The sequence below is a fragment of the Scyliorhinus canicula genome, chromosome 31, assembly GCF_902713615.1.
Source record: "Scyliorhinus canicula chromosome 31, sScyCan1.1, whole genome shotgun sequence".
NCBI classification, from domain to species: domain Eukaryota; kingdom Metazoa; phylum Chordata; class Chondrichthyes; order Carcharhiniformes; family Scyliorhinidae; genus Scyliorhinus; species Scyliorhinus canicula.
Window position 1 is genome coordinate 7,963,447 of NC_052176.1, and position 12,477 is coordinate 7,975,923.

At 47.6% G+C, this 12,477-nt stretch overlaps 2 protein-coding genes across 2 annotated transcripts in view; both read right to left on the reverse strand.

Moving 5' to 3' along the window:
• gsdf (gonadal somatic cell derived factor) overlaps positions 1–3,320 on the reverse strand; it is a 45,289-nt gene extending 41,969 nt beyond the window's left edge. The window contains exon 1 of the mRNA XM_038787356.1: positions 3,074–3,320. Within this exon, the coding sequence (XP_038643284.1) occupies positions 3,074–3,320 (247 nt within the window). The remainder of the gene's footprint in view (positions 1–3,073) is intronic.
• Positions 3,321–3,387: 67 nt separating this feature from the next.
• On the reverse strand, positions 3,388–9,731 carry LOC119958854 (probable G-protein coupled receptor 139). The gene is made up of 2 exons (XM_038787357.1): positions 9,611–9,731; positions 3,388–4,313 (listed from the first exon to the last, which is right to left on the reverse strand). Exons 1-2 carry the CDS (start codon positions 9,729–9,731, stop codon positions 3,388–3,390), a joined length of 1,047 nt encoding a protein of 348 aa, XP_038643285.1.
• Between the last annotated feature and the right edge of the window lie 2,746 nt (positions 9,732–12,477).

Here is a 12,477-nt window from a genome sequence, read left to right on the forward strand (position 1 = left end):
TGTCCCGGATGGTGGGGGATTCCAGAACTAGGGGGCCACAGGTTGAGGATGAGGGGTAAATCTTTAGGACTGAGGTGAGGAGAAATTGCTCCACCCAGAGAGTGGTGAATCTGTGAAATTCGCGACCACAGAAAGTAGTTGTGGCCAAAACGTTGTGTGATTTCAGGAAGGAATTAGAACTTGCTCCTGGGTAGCCATAGAATGGTTAGAGTTCAATTATCTCATACTGACATGACGCACGGTAGCATTGTGGCTAGCACAATCGCTTCACAGCTCCAGGGTCCCAGGTTCGATTCCGGCTTGGGTCACTGTCTGTGCGGAGTCTGCACATCCTCCCCGTGTGTGTGTGGGTTTCCTCTGGGTGCTCCGGTTTCCTCCCACAGTCCAAAGATGTGCAGGTTGGGGTGGATTGGCCATGATAAATTGCCCTTAGTGTCCAAAATTGCCCTTGGTGTTGGGTGGGGTTACTGGGATATGGAGATAGGGTGGAGGTGTTGACCTTGGGTAGGGTGCTCTTTCCAAGAGCCGGTGCAGACTCGATGGGCTGAATGGCCTCCTTCTGCACTGTAAATTCTATGAAAATCTATGAAATTTTAAAAAATTTAATATTTTAATTGAATCTTTATCGCCACAAGTAGGCTTACATTAACACTGCAATGAAGTTACTGTGAAAATCCCCTCGTCGCCACATTCCTGTTCGGATACACAGAGGGTTAATTCAGAATGTCAAATTCACCTAACAGCACGTCTTTCAGGACTTGTGGGAGGAAACCGGAGCGCCCGGAGGAAACCCACGCAGACACGGGGAGAACGTGCAGACTCCGCACAGACGGTGACCCAAGCCTGGAATCCGAACCTGGGACCCTGGAGCTGTGAATCAACAGTGCTAACCACTGCGCTGCCGCGACGCTGGCCTGTTATGCAGGACCGTCCACACATGCACTTTTAAGGTATTTTATATTACTCAGTAGCAACGTGGCGCAATGATTTGCACCGCTGTTTACAGCGCCAAGGACCTGGGTGCGATTTCTGCCTCCGCGTGACTGACTGTGTGGAGTTTTCATGTTTTCCTCGTGTCTCAGTGGGTTTTCCACGGGTTCTCCAGTTTCCCCCCATTGTTCGATTACCCATGCGAAATTGCCTGTTAGTGTCTAATTATGTGGCAGCATGGTAGCATTATGGTTAGCACAATTGCATCACAGCTCCAGGGTCCCAGGTTCGATTCCCGGCTGGGTTCACGGTCTGTGCGGAATCTGCACGTTCTCCCCGTGTGTGCGTGGGTTTCCTCCGGGTGCTCCGGTTTCCTCCCACAGTCCAAAGATGTGCAGGTTCGGTGGACTGGCCGTGCTAAATTGCCCTTAGTGTTCAAAATTGCCGTTCGTGTTGGGTGGGGTTACTGGGTTGTGGGGATAGGGTGGCTGTGTGGGTTTGGGTAGGGTGCTCTTTCCAAGAGCTGGTGCAGACTCGATGGGCTGAATGGCCTCCTTCTGCACTGTAAATTCTATTAAATCTATGTGCAGTTTAGGGGGATTGGCCATGGTGAAGTTGCCCCTTTCGTGCCGGATGAGCAGGTTAGGTGGATTGGCCATGCTGAGAAAGTGTCTTTCTGCAATTTGTCCAGGACTTCTACTCTTTAAGTCTCCTTATGTAACTGATCAGTTTCCATAATTTCTTCTAATATAATGCATCACGCCATCACCTGCCTTTTTTGGCCTCTGCGTATCCGACGGCTAGCCAGAAATTATTTGGCCAATTTACTCTTGTTTTGACATTCTTGTCTTTGGCCTACTGCAGAAACCCAATGGTGCTGAATGCAAGCTCGGGGAAGACCATTGCCTCTTTCCACCAGGCCGTCATCTGGACTCAACACTGAATTAATATATTTCAGACTGTAATCTTTGTTTTTTCCCTTCTGTGTCATTTTCTTTGCATTCAATTATCTTCATCTTTTGCTACTTTTTCCACTTTTGCTTTCCAGGCCGCAGATGTTTGTAACCTTACCATTCACACCTCCTCTGCTCAATATTTTGTTTTCTACTTGCCCCACTGCTGTTTCTTCACTCTGCCCCACCAACTATTTCCGCATGGAACTTCTGCCGCTATGTCACATACCTCGGGCGCGATTCTCCGCACTCACGACGGGGCGGAGAATAGCGGGCGGCGCAAATTTTTACGGTCCACGTTGGTCCGACTCCCTCCCGCTATTCTCCCCCCCCCCCCTGCCCGCCTCCCGACACGAATCGCTGCCCGCTGTTTTTTTACGGTGAGCAGCGATTCTCAGCTGGCCGATGGGCCGATTTCCAAGGCCTTTATGACCGTTTTTATGAACGTCAATCACACCTGGTCTGACCGTTCGTAAAAACGGCCGTAAAGTCCCGATCTGGGGAACCATGGCACCGATTGGCACAGCAGTACCACGTGCCCACCGATCGCGGGCAGCGGGTACTTACCCCGCGCACTCTTTATCCTTCCGCCGCCCCGCTGTATCCATTCGCGGGGCGGCTGAGGGGCATACCGGCCCGCGCATGCGCGGGTTTCACGCAAATGCGTGATGACGTCATACGCAGGTTGGAGTCGTCCAATCTGCGCATGTGCGGCTGACGTCATCTGACGCGTCAGCCATCGCTAACTCTGGCTAGCGGGCTTAACGAAATTCGTTAAGCCCGCGATGCCGGAGTTCACGGCCGTGGGATGCTAGCTCCGACCGGGGACCAGAATCGGTTCCCGGTCCGGGGGGGGGGGGGGAGGGGGGGCGGAGGCTGGCGTCAAACCCGCCCGTTTTTGACGCCAGCCTCACGATTTCCGGCGGGTGCGGAGAATCACCCCCCTTAGCTTTTGGATATTTTCCTAACCCGCCTTCATTTCACCGATTTGAATGCTGCTGAACTGTAGCAAGCTCCGAGATTGGATTACAACAGCAAGCAGTACAATATTTATCTCCCTACAGGTGCTGCCACACCCATAGGTTCAAATCTACATCCTCGAAATCGTGTCCTCTATGGATTTTTAACTGCTCCTCACTCTGCACCTGATTAATCTGCCATCCATTCATTTTGCAGGCTATTTTTCTCACCTGAATCTTCAGAAGGTATATTTCCGCAATCTAATGCTTGACTTCTTTTCATGCACTCTTTGCTTGAGCAGTTCCATGACATGGATCTTTTCAGAAGTTCCATACCCCTTGCGTATCCTTCAGTCGTTGAACCTCTTTCCTCAAGACTTCCATAAGTTCTCAGCACAAAACTTTTCCAGTAGCACTCAGTTAACTCCCTGCTGCATTTGAGCTGGCGTTTGTCTGGTGTGAGTCTGCGTCGACTCATCATTTCACAACCTCCTGGAAGATATTCTATTTTCTAAAGTTCATATCAGATGCGATATTCACGGCGTTCAGATGATAAGTTTTTCTAAATAAAGACCGAATTTCACGAATAACCTAACAAATGCAATCAATGGGCATTTCACCATGTCCTTCAGTTGTGCCCTGAACTTACTCTGCGTTATTGCATAAATGAAAGTGTTAGTGCAACAGTTTAGAAGCTGAAGCATGAAACCCAGTTCCCTAACTATGTAATGTTGTCCTACAGAACCATTCGTCAGCCATATTGATTGGTAATAGACGGAATAGGTCAGAAAAAGCGCCCAGAATGCTATGAAATTTCCGGATATCACAAACATTAAAACAATGGACTTTTTCCGGTTTTGCATCTCTGGATCATTTTCCTTCTCTCTGCTTTGCTGCAGCCGGAGTCGCTGACGGGCGATGCTGGCAGCAAAGATTTTTTTGACAGTTAAAACATTGAACAGTAGAACCAGTACAAATGGTATGCATGGGGTTGAAACATAATGTGCCAGTTCAATTATTCTCCAAACTAGAGAATAGCGAACATTTGTTTTCACAATGCAAAACCAAGGGTCATTGAAGAGCCTGTATTGACTTGTGTACAGAAAGTACCAGATAACGTTCTTCAAACAGCTCAGCACAGAAACTGTTCCGATAACTACAGCCGCAATTTTCTCGTTGCAATATTTACTTTTCAACTTTGGGCAAGAAATTACTACAAATCTGTCAAAAGTGAACGTGACAGTGAACCAAACAGAACAGTCAGTGGCTGCATAAAGGAGAATGGCATGGATATTACACGCTTTAATGGACGTCACAAAGGAAATATAAAAAAGTACAGGCAGTTGTCTCAGTATCAGGTCAAGGATAACGACGAGCAGATCCGACGATGCCATGGCCAACAGATAGCGAGTGATGCATTTGGAGAGACCACACTTGCCCCGAGACAGGATCAAAATGGCTACTACGTTAACTGTAAGAGCCAAGAATAGAATTGATAAGTAAACATGAATCAAAGTGCAAAAACAAAGCTTTTAAGTAGTTGGGTAAAGGATGTGCATATTTGTTACGGAATTTACTGAGAGAAATAGACCCCTGACTTCTTCAGAGTGGCAATCTCCATTGGATTACCACTCTCGACCGATTTACCTTGTGTTGGGACTGCGAAGCACCTGTCCCACCCAACTTTCATCACTCAGGTTATGTCAGCCTGGAGCAGCGAGGGCCACGCCCAACAGCATCAGTGTGGAGTCACTGAAATGCAGAGATGCAAGTCATTCCCCATTTTTCCCCTGTTGTAAAGGGGAAATTGAAAGGGGCAATTGAGACCAGGAAGGCGTCGGGTGTCAGATGTAGAGGGGTGTCAGATGGGTGCGGCGACGGATTTGTTCAGAGGGGGCTGGGCACTGGAAGGTATTTGAACCCGAGGGATGGTCACATTAGAGAGGAGCAGGTTAGACCATCGAGGGGGTTCAGAATGAGGGGGGGGGGTAGCTACAGAGTGGGATGAGTTCAAAAACGAGGGGCGGTCGGAGAGGAAGAAAGCGGATGTAATTAAAAGGGGGCTATTCAACCAGGTGGGGCGGATGAATCAAACTGGAGATATGGGCAGTCAGCCTGACGAGGAGAGGAAGGGTCAGACCAGAGGGGGACGTTGGGCCGGTGGGGGATTGCGGAGTACAGAGGGGGGTTGGGGGAGGGCTGGTGATTGGGGTTTGGACTGGGTGGAATCAGACTGAAGATGCGGAGTTTGGTCTCCGGAGGTTCAACTGGAGAAACGGAATCAGTCCAACAACGAGTTCAGTCCAGACGGATTCAATAAACTGGGTGGGTGAGGGGGGAGGGGCTGGTCAGAGGGGAGGTTAGTCTGAGGAGGGAAATATTAGTCCAGGAAGGGGGCGGGGTCAGTTTGGGAAGGGCGGGTGTGTCCAGGAGTTGGGGGTCATTCCAGGAAAGGGGCTGGTCAATCCGGGAGAGAGGGTGTCATTCTGGGCAGCGTGAGATGATTCCATGAAGTAGGAGGTGGGTCCGGGAAGTGGGGGGGGGGGGGGGGGGGGGATTGAGCCCGGAATGTGAAGTCAATCTGAGAGGGGAGCTGGTGTGGGAGGGGCGGGGTGTGATCATTTCCTGAAGGGGTGTCAGTCCAAAGTTGGATGGAGAGGGTTGCATTGGGAGGGTGGACCAGGCAAGGTCTGGTTGTGAAGTGGTTTGGTTTTGTTGGCAACGGTGGCATGGTGGGTACCCTGGGGGCTGGTTTTTGTACGTGTGGATGTGCCGTGCATGGCTGAGTATGAGGATTTTGAAATACGTACTCTGGAGTTGGGAGTGGTGTTCTTTCCAACAACTCTTCCAGAGTGACCATCAGGGATAAACTGACAGAGCCATCCAAAGATAACGATTTAACTGGCTTGTGTCCAATACTTCTCAGCCCAGCACAATCATCCAGAGGAGGTTAGCTCCGGGCAATTACTGAGTAAACCCTTACCTGGGAACTTCCTGGATGGATTTCCCGGTACATCATTGGGTTAACCCTCAATGTGACGCTGGGGAAACAGGAAGGTATGGGTCCTAGTGATTACATCTGCTTTTACATCTAAACAATCAATAATTAATTCCAACATGTAAACAGAACAAAAGTAGACAAGAATAAGCAGCTTGCAATAATAGAATGCTGGCTTAAATATATAAGATTTCGATCAAATTTCTAGAACTGATAAGAATCAGAATGGTGAGCCTTCGATTCCAATTGAGCGGACATTACAGCGCATCATCATGCCATCCGGAAGTTAGTACCTTAACATCCAAGCATTCGACTTAGGCCCACTGAGATTTGGATGGAGAACCATGTCCTCTGGGCCTACTGATCAGGCCTGTACAATGGAATGGAAGGAAGTTAGGACCCATTCTTCTGTGAACTGCTTGCTGTAAAACAGCTAGGTTTAAAGGACCAACATGCTTAAATACCCTTGTGCAAGTCAGGGAACCAGTAAATATTGAAGTAAATGGATCCTTACTTAAACATTTAAGGTAACTAAAACCGGACGGCATGGTAGCATAATGGTTAGCACTGTTGCTTCACAGCACCAGAATCTCAGGTTCAGATGCATTGGTTTAGGGGCTGGTTCAGTAGACTGGGCTAAATAGCTGTGGCTTTTAAAGCAGACCAAGGCAGGCCAGCAGCACGGTTCGAATCCCGTACCAGCCTCCCCCCAACAGGCGCCTGAATGTGGCAACTAGGGGCTTTTCACAGTAACTTCATTGCAGCTTTAATGTAAGCCTACTGGTTACAATAAAGATTATTATTAAACCGATTGGAGGGATGCCGGTTCAGGGTGTGACATGGGGAACATGGGCGGGCGGGGCGGCCAGGCAGGGTCTTGGAAGGTTATGGGTTTGAATACGTCCTCGTGTTGTTGGCAAGGCTGGGGGCTGGAGGTCTGTGGTGTCGCCAAGGGTTAGGCCTTGGGGGCAATATCGGGTGGGTGTTTGGGTGGGGTGTCAGTTCGGGTCTGTTTTCAGGAACGTCAGCGTGTGGGATTGGGTCAGGGTTGGGGTCCCATGCTGGGCATTCCTCTGGCCAGTACTGGCCAGTGAAGCTGGGCCTTTGAGACTGTGAGCGTTTAATTTCACAAGGTCTTGGAGGGACTGCTGGAAGGGATCTTAGGGCGTGGTTAGGTCTGATCTGGTCTTGTACCGGGGTGGGTGTTGGATTGGCTCCGAAAATCCAGCCTGCTCCATGACGAAAAATGAATCTGTGTCATAGCATTTACAGTGCAGAAGGAGGCCATTGGAAAGAGCACCGTACTTAGGAGCACGCCTCCACCCTATCCCCGTAACCCAGTAACTCCACTCAACCTTTCTTAAACACTAAGGGTAATTTGGCATGGCCAATCCACCTAACGCACACATCTTTGAACTGTGGGAGGAAACCGGAGCACCTGGAGGAAACCCACGCAGACACGGGGAGGACGTGCAGACTCCGCACAGACAGTGACCCAAGGCAGGAATCGATCCTGGGGTCCTGGAGCTTTGAAGCAACCGTGCTAACCAGTGCGCCACCGTGGACCCTGTCTATGAAAGAAAAGTAAAATGAAGAGTCCAACATTCAATATACTTAAAAAAATTTTTTTTTAGATTACCCAATTATTATTTCCAATTAAGGGGCAATTTAGCGTGGCCAATTCACCGACTCTGCACATGTTTGGGTTGTGGGGGCGAAACCCACGGAGAATGTGCAAACTCCACACAGACAGTGACACAGAATCGAACCTGGGACCTCAGCGCCATGAGGCAGCTGTGCTAACCACTAGGCCACCATGCTGCCCCAATATACTTTTAAAAGTTTCTCAAAGCATAATCCTCACAGCCCCAAAAAAGCCAAATACTCTATCTTACATTCTAACATCTAGAATTAACGTGAGGTAATAAGGAATGAGCAGGTGAAATTTGACTTGATTTGATTTGATTTATTATTGTCACATGTATTAGTATACAGTGCAAAGTATTGTTTCTTGCATGCTGTACAGAAAATGTATACCGTACATAGGGAAGGAAGGAGAGACTGCAGAGTATAATGTTACAGTCATAACTGAGATGTAGAAAAAAGATCAACTTTATACGATGTAGGTCTATTCAAGAGTCTGATGGCAGCAGGGAAGAAGTTGTTCCTGACTCAGTTGGTACGTGACCTCAAACTTTTGTATCTTATTCTTGATGGGAAAGGTGGAAGAGAATATGTCCGGGGTACATGGGGTCCTTAATTATGCTGGCTACCTTTCTGAGGCAGCGGGAATTATAGAGTCAATGGATGGGAGGCTGGATTGCGTGATGGACTGGGCTATATTCATGGCCGTTTGTAGTTTCCTGCGGTCTCGGGCAGAGCAGGATCCATACCAAGCTGTGATACAACCAGAAAGAATGCTTACTATGGATCACCTGTAAAAGTTGGTGAGAGTCGCAGTTGACATGCCAAATTTCCTTGGTCTTCTGACTAATGTGATCCAGTGCACCACAAACTTCAGACACAGTGGCAGACGAACAAACGAGGCTCCCACGAATTACCTTCGCCACCTTTTCAATCTTCAATGATCACTCTGAGTCACGCCAATACCTCTAAACTCTGTATTCCTCACCAGAGGTTTCACCGCACCTTCTTCGAGGAAAAGCTCTGACTTCTGTAACCAGCTCCGACTGAGTTTGGACTGCCTCTTGAATCGTCTGCCAGTCAGTAGTTATTAGGCAGCCCGGACAGATACTCACCTTCGGCCGTTCAATCACTTCATCAAAGATTGAGTCCCACGTTTCTTGCTAAATGTGGCACGGTAGCACAGTGGTTAGCACTGTTGCTCACAACACCAGGGTCCCAGGTTCAATTCCCGGCTTGGGTCACTGTCTGTGCGGAGTTGACACGTTCTCCCCCGTGTCTGCGTGGGTTTCCTCCGGGTGCTCCGGTTTTCTCCCACAAGTCCCGAAAGATGTGCCGTTAGGTGAATCGGACATTCTGAATTCTCCCTCTGTGTACCCAAACAGGCGCCGGAATGTGGCGACAAGGGGATTTTCACAGGAACTTCATTGCGGTGTTAATGTAAGCCTACTTGTAAAGAATATTATTAATATTATTATTATTATTAGTTCTGGACTCCCCCCCCCCACCATCATGAACATTCTTTCTGAATCTATCCTGTCTAACCCTGTTAGAATTTGCTACGTTTCTATGAGACCCCTCTCACTCTTCTAAACCCAACCGACTTAGTGTCTCCTCATATGACAGTTCTGCCATCTCAAGAATCAGCCTGGCAAACCTTCGCTGCACTACCTCCACAGCAACAACATCCTTCCTCAGATAAGGACACCACAACTACACACAGCTGTGGCCTCAGCAATGCCCTAGATAGCTGCTCCTTGTCTACGTACAGCGATCATGTTGAAAACAGACATCAACAAATGTCCCGCTACGACAAATCAATCAACGAAAAGAACAAATTGATTTTAAGCAGTGTATTGACTGAAAATGGAACATTTCAAAATTGATTTGAAGGACAATCGTTTAAATGTGATGTTTGAGTACAAGACATTAAATTGGCTATTGCAGTTAACATGATTTACAGTTTAATACTTGGCCAAGGATTTCCAAGGAACAAAACAAACCAGAAGGGTATTAAATTTAAACATAGTTGACTGAATTTACTACGGCATTTAGAGTAAATGCAGTAATTAGCTGGGACATTGACTCATAGCCTAGTTAAATACTAAAAACATGTATTGACTTACAATAAATACCAGCCACAGCAAGGAAAGGATAGTACACTTTCTGAATCTTATAGAGTGACTTAAGTATCCGAACCTCCAGTGGAATTGTAGGTTTTTGCTCCACCGGCTGACTTTGATGCATCTTTCCAATTGGGATTAATCCTTGAGTCGTGTTTGAGCTTAAATCCCCTGTCCTCTCTATCGTGGAGATACTGTGGAACAGAGGTGCTAATTTATAATGAACCGAATCGAGTGGCTGACATGATTTGGCATCGGGGGCCTGGTATTACTCACAGTGAGTAAACAAACAGAATGACTTAACACCTTTCACCCAGTACGCTTTTTTGATATATTACCAGATATTGCACATACATCAAGTTACAAATGGGGTGTTTCTTCAATGAATACCAAATAGGATAGAAAATACAGATTACATTATCGTTGCATAGACTAACTGATGATCAGGTACAATCTGCAGGTGAAACAGAGCAAGGCTTCTGGTGGCAATTGAATTCCATGTTTCAAGGATTGTTCACTCATCATTTTAAAATCACCCACTTGCATTTATGATATTGCGTGCTTCATAATTTGCTTCAATATATTTTTATTACTGAGACATTTTTAAACGATTGAGGAACCAATAATGGAATTAGTGAGCCATACGAGTTCGATCAACGTCATAGAGTGAGCAACCGTGATCTACAATAACAATAATATCTAGTGTCGCAAGTAGGCTTACATTAACACTGCAGTGAAGTTTCTGTGAAAATCTCCTCATCGCCACATTCCGGCGCCTGTTTGGGTTCACAAAGGGAGAATTCAGAATGTCCAATTCACCCAACGAGCACGTCTTTCGGGACTTGTGGGAGGAATCCGGAGCGCCCGGAGGAAACCCACGCCGACACGGGGGGGGGGGGGGGTGGAGAATGTGCAGACTCCGCACAGACAGTGACCCAAGCCGGTAATCAAAACTGTGACCCTGGCACTGTGAAGCAACAGTGCTAACCGCTCTGCTACCTTGCGGCCGAGGACGAGGTGCTGTCAACGATATTGGCAATATCGAAATTACAAGCAATAAATGTTAACTGAAACCTTTTCAATTCAATAACATCATCGATTGATCTGCATCTGAGCTTTATTTAACCGGTCTTTCTTTTATATCACTTTACATGTTTATGTAACACAAATTTAGTCCTGTAAGAATACAGGAATGATTGACTAAGCGGCAGTCATTTTGCACATCAAGAATATCCCATAATTCAGTAAAATGGTAACACTTTTGTGACATGACCACAATACTAGAGATCCATTCCAAAATGTATCAGTATCAGATTTAGCATCCGTAATTGATCTAGCATCAGCATCATATGAGGGCAAAGAACAATACAGCATATGTACAGGCCCTTCAGCCCTCCAAGACAAGCATGATGCCAATCGTGGCCAAAACCCTCAGCACTTAGTTGTGCCGTATCCCTCTATACCCATCCTATCCATGTGCCACAATCTTACACAGTGTAGCCACTCTCAACTCCTCCAATAATGAGTAGCTGTTTGGGAGAGGTGTCAACCAATGTGCGCTTCTGCATGTTCTCCCAGTGTGTGCGTGGGTTTCCTCCGGGTGCTCCGGTTTCCTCCCACAGTCCAAAGATGTGTAGGTTAGGTGGATTGGTCATGATAAATTATCCCTTAGTGTCCTAAAAGGTCAGGTGGGGTTACGGGGATATGGAGTCAAGGTATGGGGTGCTCTTTGCAAGGGTCTGTGCAGACTCGATGGGCCAAATGGCCTCCTTCTGCACTGTAAATTCTATGATCTAAATATCCCGCAGTCCCTGCAACTTCCTCCTCTTCACGATGACCAGCCATCCACAATCCTGAAACCTGACTGCCTGAGGGGTTACCTGCCTCCTCCAACTTAAGGCTGGAGAAACACTCATCCTTCGTCAAGTACCACAATGGCTGGAGGTGCCATTCACATTCAGAATCCCTGAGCACAGGCCCAAATAGCTGGAGAAACTGCAGTGGAAAGGAGGCTGATTCAAATGCGGCTTTCAATAGGAAATTAGGGAAGTGCCCGACAGTGAATGGAAACAGAATAGAAACGGGAGGGAGGCGGCACTCGGTAAACCGTACCTTCAGTGAACCAGCACGAACTCGAAGGGCCGAAAGTCACCAAAGTGCTGTAACCGTGATACATGTTTCTGTATTGCCGTTATGCTGACAGATTGGACACGTTGGCTCCGTTCTCATTGGAGAGGAGAAGGCTGGGAGGTGATGTCAGGGATGTTCAGAATGATGAGGGGGTTGGACAGAGTCAATAGGCAAAAACTGTTTCCACTCGTGAAAGTATCGAGAACGAGGGGGACACAGATTTAATGTGATTTGTAAAAGAAGCTAATGTGATGTGGGAATAAATCTTGTCCACACAACGAGTGGTTGGTGGAGGCAGTGTGGTGGAGGCAGGTTCAATCGAAGCAATTGAGAGCTTAACTGGGTGATTACCTGAATAGAAACGATGCTCATTATAATCTTTATTGTCACAAGTAGGCTCACATTAACACTCCAATAAAGTTACTGTGAAAAGCCCCTAGTCGCCACATTCCGGTGCCTGTTCAGGTATACAGAGGAAGAATTCAGAGTGGCCAATTCACCTAACAGCAAGAATTTCGGGACTTGTGGGAGGAAACCGGAGCACCCGGAAGAAACCCACCCAGACACGGGGGAGAACCGTGCAGACTCTGCACAGACAGTGACCCAAGCCCGGAATCGAACCCGGGAACCTGAAGCCAGAGTGCTAACCACTGTGCCAGCGTGCGCAGAAAGGCAGAATAATGGGACGAAGCCATGATGCTCTTTTGGAGAGATGGGACAGATACGATGGACCGAATGGC